The 14,040-nt window shown below is 40.5% G+C and overlaps 1 protein-coding gene across 1 annotated transcript; it reads left to right on the top strand.

Annotated features, from left to right (window-relative positions):
* The first annotated feature begins 3,721 nt into the window (after positions 1–3,721).
* On the top strand, positions 3,722–13,714 carry LOC118938250 (zinc finger protein 664-like). Its single transcript, XM_036940697.1, has 2 exons — positions 3,722–4,176; positions 12,392–13,714. The coding sequence occupies exons 1-2, from the start codon at positions 3,810–3,812 to the stop codon at positions 13,276–13,278; spliced, it is 1,254 nt and encodes a 417-aa protein (XP_036796592.1). The 5' UTR covers positions 3,722–3,809; the 3' UTR covers positions 13,279–13,714.
* The last annotated feature ends 326 nt before the right edge of the window (positions 13,715–14,040 follow it).

The raw sequence follows: 14,040 nt of genomic DNA, 5'->3' as shown, positions 1-14,040 counted from the left end.
ACATCCAGTATTACAGCCATGTTTATATTGTAGAAGGTGGTTAGTTGATTATAATGTGAAATGGAAGTTGTTTTCTGTTGGTTGTGAGCAAACTTGTCCAACAAAAATATAGGATATATTTGTTGTCTTAAAAAGGGGAAGGTGTTCCAGGCTTTGGTTTTTCCATTTATGTTTTGAGGTTGGACTTTAGCACGTCTGGCCTGTTAGGACGTTGGGCGCACTGATTGGTGTCACCTCGTTAGCCAGTATGTGTTACACCTGTGCTGGCTTGTCCATCTCGTTAGTGGGAAGGTGTTTCACCTGAGCTGGTCCAGGTTCTATTTAAGAGTGTCTGGCCCAGTGCTCCAGTTGTCTTGATTGATGTGGAGAGTCAACATCTTTAGCTGCTCTACTTTTTTGGTTTGTGTCCTGTCTTTAAGTTTGTTGTGGGTTATTCCTTTGTTGCCTCTTCTTGGGCAAATTTAGTGGGTCTCAGGGTTAGTGTCATTTAGGTCCCAGTTGTTGTTACTAGTCAACTTTCAGTGGACACCCCCATAGTGTCTTTCAGAACCCATCCTAAAACCCCACCTGTTTAGTTGTGGTTGTCAGTGACTCTTAGTTAGTTCCTCCTATTTAAGTGACATTTCTGTTTTTCTTGCTGGGGAATGTAACAACAATGTAGTAAAACAATGGCATTTCCTTAGGGTGCTCATTAGTCTGTCAGTTGTTATTATTCAGTTTTTTTATCCTTTTATGTTGTGTGCTAAATATATTTTTTCCTGTGAACCCACTGTGTTGCATCCATGTTTGAAATGTACTATATAAATACAGCTTGATGTAAACATTAAAAAAACAAATTAACCCAATGACTGACAATCAACAGACTCTTGGTCCATCTTAGTATGAAAAACAGTATATATTCAGTATCTTCCACTATATCAATATAGTGCAAGGTATGTTTATCACTTTTCAACCAACCATTTTGTTGAAAATTAGTATTTGAAATCAACAATACGATGAAGGACTCAACTACTGAACTGAAATAAACAAATGGATAAATCCCACTTTTCCAGCCTGCTGAAGGCGTGGTGGAGTAGTAAACACCACCCCTGGCTCCACCAGGGGCTTGAGGTGGTCTCCCACACCTCTGCTTATGTCATGTTCTGCGGCCTTGCAGTTCCATTTCTTGACTGCCCCTGTAACACAGAAACACATTTAGTCATATTATACAAAACACTAATGAATATGGAGCATCTACTGCCTCAGTGACTCAGTGATCACTCCAAGCTGCACTAGGTTCAGAACAACCAGGATGGGCCTTTGACAGAGTCTGGATGCAGTCAGGCCACTGAATATAAATAAGCAATGTAAAGAGATGGGGTGAATAAGTGGGGCAATATACATTTGACACAAATGACCATAATATTAATGAACAAATGTTTGTGTCTGAGGGGAAATTAACTTTCATATAGCCAAAAGGGGTGAGAAATTACACCAATATTAGTGGACAATTTGCATTAATGTTTACAAACATCGATGGAACATATTCCCTTTTGCTGACGTGATGAACCGCTAAGGGGACATAAATATTTACCATCTAAACCATGTGTGACCTCTCACCTCTGGATGTAGAAGTGTTCTTCCTAACCAGTCCCTCAACAGCTCTCTGACTGAGCTCCACCCTCACTGGGTCTTTAGAGGAGAGGAAGGCTGAGGAGGGATGGAAGGATGAATGGATCAGTCAGTCAATAAAGTGTAGAGCTGCTGCCTGACAAAATCACTATTTTAGTAGTTCATTAAAGTAAATAAGGCTTTATGACTGCTGAATACCAACTATCAATCACTTAGATTGTGTATTTTCAGGTAGAGATACATCCTTGGGACGTCCTTAGCCCATTGAAGTTGACATTTAAAATGGTTAAGTTAGGGGTTAAGGTGAGGGTTTAGGGTAGAGATGTCCCAAGGATCCCAGATTGCATTGACCATTGTGCATTTGTAACCGATGTGGAATGGCTAGCTAGTTAGTGGGGTGCGTGCTAATAGCGATGGTAACGATGTTAAGTGGGAGGCAGTTGTTGATGTGTGCAGAGTCCCTGGTTCCACCCCAAGTAGGGGTGAGGAGAGGGACGGAACTATACTGTTACACATTCTTCGGTCTCTTTTACATAGCAGGTGTAAAAGAAACATAGACAAGACAAGTAGGCGCTCAGGTCATTATGGTCAATGTAGTTTAAAAAAAATAGCATCTAATTATGCGTAACTGTATGTGGGGTTGTTAGAGAAGAATGTGATTGTCAGCCTTAACAATCCATTCTAGCACCTCATAAGGTTCTAAAAACTCTTCATTCTATTCCAGGGCACAGCAGAGGAACTTCATCGATACAAGCAGTGAACATCTGAAATTCACCTTCACCTTTAATGCACATGAAACAAGTTATCCGATGGTTGGACTATACTTTTCTCATCAATCATCTTAAATATTATACTTAAGGTGAGAAATAAAATTTGAGGCCATGTGGCGGACAGTGATGCAGGAGCTGGAGAAGGAGGTGTGTTCTAGTGGGTCTGGGCAGGTGTGATGTAGTTAATGGAGATGGAGGTGTTCTAGTGGGTCTGGGCAGGTGTGATGTAGTTCATGGAGATGTGTTCTAGTGGGTCTGGGCAGGTGTGATGTAGTTAATGGAGATGGAGGTGTGTTCTAGTGGGTCTGGGCAGGTGTGATGTAGTTAATGGAGATGGGGGTGTGTTCTAGTGGGTCTGGGCAGGTGTGGTGTAGTTAATGGAGAAGGAGGTGTGTTCTAGTGGGTCTAGGTAGGTGTGATGTAGTTAATGGAGATGGGGGTGTGTTCTAGTGGGTCTGGGCAGGTGTGATGTAGTTAATGGAGATGGGGGTGTGTTCTAGTGGGTCTGGGCAGGTGTGATGTAGTTAATGGAGATGGAGGTGTGTTCTAGTGGGTCTGGGCAGGTGTGATGTAGTTAATGTTTGTATGATATTGTAATTTGTATGTTTTGTATTGTTTATAAAAGATCAAATGAAATATTTTTTAGTCCCAATGCAAAGTTACAGCTTTTACATAAAACCAATCAGAATTTAGAAGAATGCCAAAGTCAGGTGTGAAGTTATATGGAGGACCAGCCTATTCCCTATGATGTTAACTACAACATAAATAACTTCAAATTAAACCAATCGTTTGCACTTATGACTTGAGTGATTAAAGTAAACCAACGTTTTGGAAATACATAACGCCATCTAACCATATATCAAAGAATGTTAGCTATATGCAGTTATCTTAGCCAGCCAGCTGACATGAGCTATTCAGCCAACTAGCTATTAGCCTAACCAGTGTTGCCAACCAGCGCGGTTATGGTCTGCGAGACCAACTAACAGTAAGCCAAGGTGGGAAAAGTTACAGAACTCCCGTAGTCTAATTCACAGAAAACATGCTGAAAAGTAGTGATGGGGAAACAAAGCTTCCTGAAGCATTATCTCTTTCCAGCCAATTGTGTCAAAAATGGGTTCATTATTCAAGGCTTTGAGCGACACAGAATTTAGAACAGCCACATGTTTATAGCTGAAGTCCCGCACACCGTAGCAGCGTAGCCTTTATCTCATATATTAAATCACGTGTTCGAGAGCATCAAATCCATGCTGCGTTGTGGGTAGTAAACCGTGACCTGCACTGTCGGCTGCAATGTCGAACGAGCCCAAATTCATCAATACCAAACCAATCAGGTGGTTGTTCGACGAATTGAATCTTTAGACGTCATTAATCACGTGCTGCTGATAAAGTGACACTGCTTTGAATTATACCGCTTAGCGACTTCAGTACATGCCTCATAGCTCCAGTCTCAAACTTAACCCCGTTCCTGCTGAAGAAGAAGAGGTCTGCTGGATGGAGAAAGAAGCTCTCGTGAAAGTGGAGGAGGAAGAGGAGGCTGTTACAATACAAAAACAAGTAGAGAGTGAGGCTGTTACAGTGAAAGAAGAAGAGAAAGACGTTTCAGTTAAAGAAGAGGAAGATGCGTTCAGAGTTAAAGAGGAGGAAGAAGATGTTTCAGTGAAAGAAGAGGAGGGGGAGGTGACTGTCACATTGAAAAATGAAGAAGAGGAGGGACCTGGATATCTGGGCCCGGTTTCACAAACTCATCTTAAGGCATCCAATGGTTCTAACAATGAACAGGCCCTGATTAACACTAGTAAGTACTGTCTTAAAAACAGAAGCACAAACTCTGCGGTTGTTGAACTGATGTGTGGTGTTAAAGGGGATGTTTGCAATTGCTACATCCATATTTTGACTTTTTAAATGATTTATTTATAGGCATTGATTCTTGAAGAATATAACACATGCCTCATGAGCTGAGTTCAACTGTTGTACCCCATCAGAACCCCAAATAAGCTTTTTTTACTCCAATGTTTAGAAACAATGTAAACCAACACTGTATAGCCTCAACATGGTTAAAACTATAATGTTGATATCATGGATGGTCAGTCCTTTCATCCATAGGTATGTCTGTGAATTTGCGAAAAGTTACATTTCTCCATCTTATTACCAAAACAGTGGTGGAATTACAGCTTTGTTATTGTTTGAACTGCAGATTGGTTGATTGATTGTTGTGTGGCTTTTTTAAAGGACCAGCCTAGTTTTTAAACAGAAACAAAATGGCTGCCCAGAGACCTGATCTGTGTTAGAATAGTCATACTAACTACTATTTGTGATGTTAATTGAGTATATAGGATGATATAGTTGGTATGCCAAAAGTTCACGGATGTCGTACTAAATTCGCCAAAATATGACGTATACACGCAGTTCTTTAGGGGCCATAATGCAATTCTTCAGGAAATAGGCGTGGCTTCACATCTTTTTCAGATTTGAAGAAAATGGAGGAAAATATGCAGCCGAAGTCCAACGAGAGCGGATACAAATGAACTGCTTTAAATAATTATGACTAATGTTGAGCAATGTAATAAAATAATGACTTTTCAAATAAGTTACGTTACACGTTATGTTAGCTACACTATCCTTACAAAACGCATAGCATATCTTTACAGCAGTATGTACCAGTATGTCAGCTAACTACCTAACGTTAGTTGGCTACTTATACATCAAACTTGCCAGTATAGTAACTATATTCTAACTAACTACCCAACGTTTATTGACGTTTATTGAGCGCAGAATAACTGAAGAATTTAATAACGCTCAACACCCGTTGAATATGTCCAGGTGTCAGTAAACATCTGCAAAAAAGCTCAAATTAAATTATTGCCAGCAGCACAGTTAGTCACCAACGCTCTGGATGACATGAAAACAGCCTAACCAGCTCTGCTAGGGCAATTAAAATGGTAAGAGTGAGGTTTTCTCTGATTTGTGTCTAGCAAGCTATCCAACGTTCGCCAGTTAGCTTGGGTGCTTTACTGTCATTGTGAGGTCAGAACGCTTGGCTGGACCCTACTCCTCAGCCATATAGTATTAGTTTACACCCAACAGTGGTGTTATACGAGCTTATGTTTTGGTTTCTGGTGTGGTCATACGGTTGAAACATTTGAGGCATTTATAAGTTATATTCTTCAAGAATCAATGGTTATATAGTAAATGGGTCTTTCTATAACTGCCAGTGTAGATTTCCTGTTGGTCAAATTGTTAGAGCTGTTGAGAAGTCATTGTATAATATTCTGGCAATTCTTTTCATGCCGTTACAGTAAAGGGGAAAGATTGTCTTTTCTTAGCAAGGTGTTGCTCAAATAATGTTAGCAGCTAAACGCTAGCCTGGTACCAGTGCTGGTGTAGGCCTAGATAAGCATGTTTGTGCAGCGGTATCTTATCAGAGAGGAATAAGAGAAGTATGAATATGTTGGCTAGCTAGCCGGCTACATGAAGTAAGAAAACAACATGTAATGTAACATCTAATTCGGGTCAACTGGAAACATTAACCAACACTTTGGTTCCTACCATGTCTTCTTCTCTGAGGTTTATTGTCAGACTACACTCATCAGGTGTATTGCTGCCACCTACTGTACAGGGTTGTAAAAAATAACCAAAATGAAAAAAAATTGGGATAAACAAATCATACTAATTATGTAAAATAAAAAACAAACACGAACCAAATTCACTCCACTACCCTAAATTTCAAACGAAAAATGATACTTCAGATCCCTACACAGGTTCAGGAACCTGGGAGGGGGGAACGTCTTCATTCAGTCCTCCCTGTAACATTTTGTCTGAAGTCCTAGAGATCCAGAAATCGATTTGCCGCCTTCACAATGATGTCTAGCTTCTTAGATGTTTTATTGGTTTATTATTAATGCAAATTATCACTGCGGCAGTAAGGGCAATGTAAACGCAATTTTGTTGTAGAAACTCCTCCAAGCTAATGCGGAAACTGCTAGTTTTAAACACAACAAAGTCCACCTTGTTCACAAATAGTTTGTTGGGATCCTTCTCCTGCATGGCTTCACTGTGGGACATGAACTACCTTCTCCTCTCTACTCCTTCAGCTATTTTCACTGCCTCCACATAGGACACCTGCTGGATGGGCCTGATCATCCTAGCTACTGTGACATCCTTCATCCTTACAGGGCACTCCGGGAACTCGGGAACGTGATTCCCATCACAATTACAACATGCTTCATCTGACTACGACATATTAATTCCTTCGACAAACACTTGCCACATGTCCAAAGTGCTTCTGTACAGTGGGGAGAACAAGTATTTGATACACTGACGATTTTGCAGGTTTTCACACTTACAAAGCATGTAATTTTTATCATAGGTGCACTTAAACTGTGAGAGACAGAATCTAAAACAAAAATCCAGAAAATCACCTTGTATGATTTTTTAAAGTAATTAATTTGCATTTTATTGCATGACATAAGTATTTGATACATCAGAAAAGCAGAACTTAATATTTGGTACAGAAACCTTGTTTGCAATTAGTGATCATACGTTTCCTGTAGTTCTTGACTAGGTTTGCACACACTGCAGCAGGGATTTTGGCCCACTCCTTCACACAGACCTTCTCCAGATCCTTCAGGTTTCAGGGCTGTCACTGGGCAATACGGACCTCCAAAGATGTTCTATTGGGTTCAGGTCTGGAGACTGGCTAAGCCACTCCAGGACCTTGAGATGCTTCTTACGGAGCCACTCCTTAGTTGCCCTGATTGTGTTTCGGGTCGTTGTCATGCTGGAAGACCCAGCCACGACACATCTTCAATGCTCTTACTGAGGGAAAAAGGTTGTTGGCCAAGATCTCATGATACATGGCCCACTCCATCCTTCCCTCAATACGGTGCAGTCGTCCTGTCCCCTTTGCAGAAAAGCATCCCCAAAGAATGTTGTTTCCACCTCCGTGCTTCACGGTTGGGATGGTGTTCTTGGGGTTGTACTCATCCTTCTTCTTCCTCCAAACACTGAGAGTGGAGTTTAGACCAAAAAGCTCTATTTTTGTCTCATCAGACCACATGACCTTCTCCCATTCCGCCTCTGGATCATCCAGATGGTCATTGGCAAACTTCAGACGGGCCTGGACATGCGCTGGCTTGAGCAGGGGGACCTTGCGTGCGCTGCAGGATTTTAATCCATGACGTCGTAGTGTGTTACTAATGGTTTTCTTTGAGACTGTGGTCCCAGCTCTCTTCAGGTCATTGACCAGGTCCTGCCGTGTAGTTCTGGGCTGATCCCTCACCTTCCTCATGATCATTGATGCCCCACGAAGTGAGATCTTGCATGGAGCCCCAGACTGAGGGTGATTGACAGTCCTCTTGAACTTCTTCCATTTTCTAATAATTGCGCCAACAGTTGTTGCCTTCTCACCAAGCTGCTTGCCTATTGTCCTGTAGCCCATCCCAGCCTTGTGCAGGTCTACAATTTTATCCCTGATGTCCTTACACAGCTCTCTAGTCTTGGCCATTGTGGAGAGGTTGGAGTCTGTTTGATTGAGTGTGTGGACAGGTGTCTTTTATACAGGTAACGAATTCAAACAGGTGCAGTTAATACAGGTAATGAGTGGAGAATAGGAAGGATTCTTAAAGAAAAACTAACAGGTCTGTGAGAGCCGGAATTCTTACTGGTTGGTAGGTGATCAAATACGTATGTCAAGCAAAAAATGCAAATGAATTACTTAAATCATACAATGTCATTTTCTGGATTTTTGATTTAGATTCCGTCTCTCACAGTTGAAGTGTACCTATGATGAAAATTACAGACGTCTACATGCTTTGTAAGTAGGAAACACTGCCGATTTTGCAGGTTATCAAATACTTCTTCTCCCCACTGTATATCTCACTTACCCAGGTTTTACATAAGATGGGAGAGCCACTTCACCAAACCACAGTAAAACCTTCCGTCTATCATTCATTTTAATTAACGTGCGTCTACCTGAAATGTGTAACCTAAACCACACAAAGCTTTCTCCTTTTGCGCTGTTGACACTCAATAAGAATCATACCGCTCCTGGTCACTCGAACCGATTCCACTTCACCCAATTCATCCTTCACTATCTTTGAGACCATTAACAGGTCACCCACAAAAACATCCTTGCTGATGATTCCCACTCAGACACTAAACTGCTGTTCATTACCAACTTTAGCCCTTTTCACTCCACTGTTCTTCACCATCGTCCACTCAGTCTCACCAACTGTTCTCACGCCAAGAGAATCCTACAATGCTTCCTCCATTGCTCCTCCAGTCATCCCCTGGACTCCCTCACTCTGTGCTGTGAAATATGTGAGTTTGTGTTCTCAAAGTAGCATCTATATTGTGCTCATTCCATCTATATTGTTCTCATTCCAACACATCTGTTGTTTCACCAACTTGTTATCCCTTTTGTCTGCACTACTTGCTGTCATTTCCCTTCCTGATTTTCCTCTCTTGGACGTCTCCACCACGCTCCTACTCTGTCAGTAATTCCTCCCTGGTTTGTTATTTGGTAGTCAAACAACAATATTCCAGATGCTGCACATTCTTTTCCAAATCCAGAATTAGAATCGTCATTATGTTTCCATGATTTCAACAGTTCACCAGTTAAGTAAGCCTATAATGTGGACACCAAGGATGTGGATACCAAGGAACTTGAAGCTTTCAACTGCTCCACTATAACCCCTTCGATGAGAATGTGGGCGTGCTCAGTGTTTAGTCCCAGGGTCCTTAGCTTAGTGATGAGCTTTGAGGACACTATGGTGTTGAACTCTGAGCTGTAGTTGATGAATATCATTCTCACATGGGTGTTCCTTTTGTCCAGGTGGGAAAGTGCAGTGTGGAGTGCAATAGAGATCGCATCATCTGTGGATCTATTGGGGCAGTATGCAAATTGGAGTGGGTCTAGGGTTTCTGGGTTAATGGTGTTGATGTGAGCCACGACCAGCCTTTCAAAGCACTTCATGGCTACAGATGTGAGTGCTATGGGTCGGTTATCTTAGTATTCTTGGGCACGGACTGTGGTGGTCTGCTTGAAACATCTTGGTATTACAGAGTCAGACAGGGGATGAAAATGTCAGTGAAGACCCTTGCCAGTTGGTCAGCGCATGCTTGGAGTACACGTCCTGGTAATCCGTCTGGCCCTGCGGCCTTGTGAATGTTAACCTGTTTAAAGGTCTTACTCACATCGGCTGCGGAGAGTGTGATCACAAAATCGTCTGGAACAGCTGATGCTGTCATGCATGTTTCAGTGTTACTTTCCTCGAAACGAGCATAGAAGTCATTGAGCTCGTCTTGTAGGCTCGTGTCACTGGGCAGCTATCGGCTGTGCTTCACTTTGTAGTCTTTAATAGTTTGCAAGCTCTGCCACATCCGATGTGGGTCGGAGCCGGTGTTCCATGGTGTTCAATGGATATATCAATCTCCCCAGGGTAGCAGTAATACGTTGAGAGATTTGTCCACAAAGGGTTACCCCTCCCATAGTTGGCTCATTATTGGGATTCATTGCTGATTCCTACCTGTAGCTCACTATGACATTTCTAGTGATACAGGTTAAGGGCCCTGTTGGAGATTGGTGGTTGGTAGTGGAGTCGAGGGAACAAGCAGGGTTGGACACGGCCATGTTATTATCCCACACGGTTTCTGTTTCATTTGAACCCCGTTCCTGGGAATTAGATTTGATTACAAATCGTCCCAGTCTGTTACCACAGAAGGGGTCGGTTTGACACATTTCCAGAAAGGTTACGAGGCGCTTTGTCATTTCCAGAGTCCGTTTATTTTGGTGCTGTCCATTATGTAGCTTGTTTTTGGTCACAGAATGGCTGAATAAGTGCAACATTTTACCTGGAGCTAACTATGCAGAGCATAGCGCATGTCGAATGACTTTAGCTTCACTCCAGGCCTGAGGGCACACGCTCTCTAGTAGGCTTAAATTAAAGATACGGAAAATAGGAGTGGCAATGTAGTCCCCTATTATCCTCATTAATTTTGCATTTAGATTGTCAGACCCCGGTGGCTTGTCATTGTTGATAGACAACAATATTTTTTTTCACCTCTTCCACACTGACTTTACAGAATTCTAAATTACAATGCTTGTCTCATAATTTGGTCAGATATACTTGGATGTGGAGTGTCAGCGTTTGCTGCTGGTATGTCATGCCTAAGTTTGCTAATCTTGCCAATGAAAAAAACATAAAAGTAGTGGGCTTTGTGATGAATGAGCCATCTGATTCAGTTAATTTTTTCCCAAAATTGTATGTAAGGTTCTCAAAAGCTTTTTACTATCATTCTTTGTCATTTATCTTTGTTTCATTGTGTCGTTTTCCTTTTTTTTATTCAGTTTAGTCACATGATTTCTCAATTTGCAGGATGTTTGCCAATCAGTTGTACAGCCAGACTTATTTGCCATTCCTTTTGCCTCATCCTTTTCAACCATACTATTTTTCAATTCCTCATCAATCCAAGGAGATTTAAGTTTCGACAGTCATTTTCTTAATGGGTGTATGGTTATTAGTAACTGGAATAAGCAATTTCATAAATGCGTGCAGTGTCTGGTTGCTCCTCATTACACACCACAGAGCAGCAAATATTCTTTACATCATCAACATAGGAATCCCCCGTTTCATTAAATAATTGAGACACACAAATTACTTGAGGGAACCAGAGATAGCCTAACCATAAAAAAAAAAAACTCTTCTTCGAAAATTCTGACGTTATGCTCCTAAAGTTTCCAGTAATCATGGAAACAACAGACTACAACAGCAGTCGGCAACCTTTTCCATTTGTAGTGCCAATTTATCTTCCCATTTCTACTGATCTGGTGCCAATTATGATTTTAATTTTCACATTTTACTGGGAGAGTTTAATTTAATTTATAATAGTAATAATTATTATAAGTCTTTATCTCAAAATCATTATCTGTGATTAATCTATATTCTATATAAATCGAAGTGAAAATTATACAAATTTAAATAACTTTTATTGCCATTGCCAACTACATAAAAATGGCCTACATAAAGCCAACAAATAAAAACAGCTAGAAAATATCCAGATAAAAATAAATCACATTGGCTGCGCATGGCCTGTCTACACAGAACTTGAAACAGTGTATCAACTATCACCCGTCGGTCTGAAACTTGATATAAAATATTCTTGGCCCTCAAAGTTTCCCGCGCCAGTGAGTTTGGGACAGATACAGCTGTAGGCTATTTGTGTAAGGGGTAAGAAGTAATCAGGTATTTTATGACATTTCCACTGGATCAGATTATTACACTTTTCCCTTTCATGTCGAGTGGTTATCAAGAGGGAGAGCTGGAAATATTTTACAAATACTTTGAGGAACTATTGTCATTTGCCAATTGATTTTAGTAAGACTTTGTTTACTTGCTGTTTGAGGTGAAGAAAAATTACTTTGAGAAGCTCCACAAATCATTAGTGGGGGTGCGTAAATACTATCAGACATCCCCAAATAGGTGCATCGCTCTCTGCATCGCTCTCTGCCCTCTGTTTGCTAAAACGCAATTTGGTTGCAGAAACTCCTCCATGCTAATGCAGAAATCCCTAGTTATACCAATACCATAGACCTACTGTAGGAACCATAACTTCACCTAACAGTAACAAAGACCTACTGTAGGACCCATAACTTCACCTACCAACAACATAGACCTACTGTAGGACCCATAACTTCACCTAACAACAAAATAGACCTACAGAAAGGTGCCTATATTGGAGACCAAAAGTTGTCTGGCACACTGTTTAGGATTTCAACAACTTAAAAAACTTATTTCTAGCATACAATCGTCGATGTCACTACTAATGTGAAAACGAGACAAAATATGACTATTGTTGTTCACTTGACTTAAGACAATTGTCAAATAATTAACATTCATTAAAGACGTCATTGTTTGTACAACATAATGGCTACGCTGTTGGCATCACCTTTTTACAGTGGATTTTTGCTGTTGTGGGCCTTAAACCATCTGTTTGACGTTTTGTTCACACAGGAGAGAGACGTGACTATCCTGGATCATCTGGGGGGCCTCAACAACCTCATGATGCTGATGAGGCAGAGAAGAGTCTCTCCACATCAAAACACCTCAAGAAACATCAGCAGAGATCCACAGGAGAGAAACCATACTGCTGCTCTGACTGCGGGAAGCGTTTCTTAAGATCAGATTCACTAAAAATACACATGAGAATTCACACTGGAAAGAAATCTTATAGCTGCTCGAACTGCAGGAAGGGTTTCTTAAGATCAGATTCACTAAAAATACACATGAGAATTCACACGGGAGAGAAACCTTATATCTGTGATCAATGTGGGAAGAGTTTTACTACATCTCACCAGCTGACTTCACACCAGAGAACACACACAGGAGAGAAACCTTATAGCTGTAATCAATGTGGGAAGAATTTTCATACATCAAGCCATCTGATTCGACACCAGAGAACACACACAGGAGAGAAGCCTTTTAACTGTGATCAATGTGGGAAGAGTTTTCCTACATCTAGTCAGCTGACTTCACACCAGAGAACACACACAGGAGAGAAACCTTATAGCTGTAATCAATGTGGGAATAATTTTCCTACATCAAGCCATCTAATTCGACACCAGAGAACACACACAGGAGAGAAGCCTTATAGCTGTGATCAATGTGGGAAGAGTTTTCCTTCATCTAGCCAGCTGACTTCACACCAGAGAACACACACAGGAGAGAAACCTTATAGTTGTAATCAATGTGGGAAGAGTTTTACTACATCTAGCCAGCTGACTTCACACCAGAGAACACACACAGGAGAGAAACCTCATAGCTGTAATATATGTGACAAGAGATACTCTGATAAAAGATCTCTGATTAAACATCAGAAAATACATGGAGTTGTTTCATGATATCAATTAAATAATGTCACAATGTAGAATGTTTTAACATTAGTAAGAGTATTTTTAATGATGTCACAATGTAGAATGTTTTAACATTAGTAGGAGTATTTTAATGATGTCACAATGTAGAATGTTTTAACATTGTAGTATGAGTATTTTAAAGATGTTCTACCTTATCGTTTGCCCTGTTCAATTGATTGCAGCATGATATGGATATTATCCTCAGGGGAAAATCCAGGCTCTGAATTGAAAGGGTATTATTGAACAAAAAGTGACTAACAAAAGAGCTGTGTTACACTTGAACCAAAATGCAACACTTCAAAATGTAGCTAGCTGTTTTCTACAAGTTGAAGAAAATACTTGTAACATGATAATTGTTGCAGATGTTTGTGTGTATATATTATATACACATGGATGCAGTATAATAAATTGTTCATAAAATTGATTATAGACCAATCAAACATCACTCCAGTATTTCTTGACAACACTTTTTGCTAATTGTCTTTATTCCACTACTGAAGAAGCATGCTTCAAATCACCTACTCATATTTCAAACATTACATGATTTTTTTTATTCCATGCCTCACCATTAAGTGAATTATTGCCAACCCATATTAACAATGGGGTGAACATTTGGTTTTGATTTTCATATTTACAATTTATGTAACATTTAGTAATCAAAATTATTTATGCAACCAGCTGACCATTTTTGGGTACAATTATATTGACATTGTTGCCCTGCTTTTAGATAAAATTATATTGGTGTTACCC

The sequence above is a fragment of the Oncorhynchus mykiss genome, chromosome 13 (assembly GCF_013265735.2).
Source record: "Oncorhynchus mykiss isolate Arlee chromosome 13, USDA_OmykA_1.1, whole genome shotgun sequence".
Lineage (NCBI taxonomy): Eukaryota > Metazoa > Chordata > Actinopteri > Salmoniformes > Salmonidae > Oncorhynchus > Oncorhynchus mykiss.
Note: the sequence above shows the minus strand (reverse complement) of the source record. Positions and strands in the feature narration are given on the sequence as shown.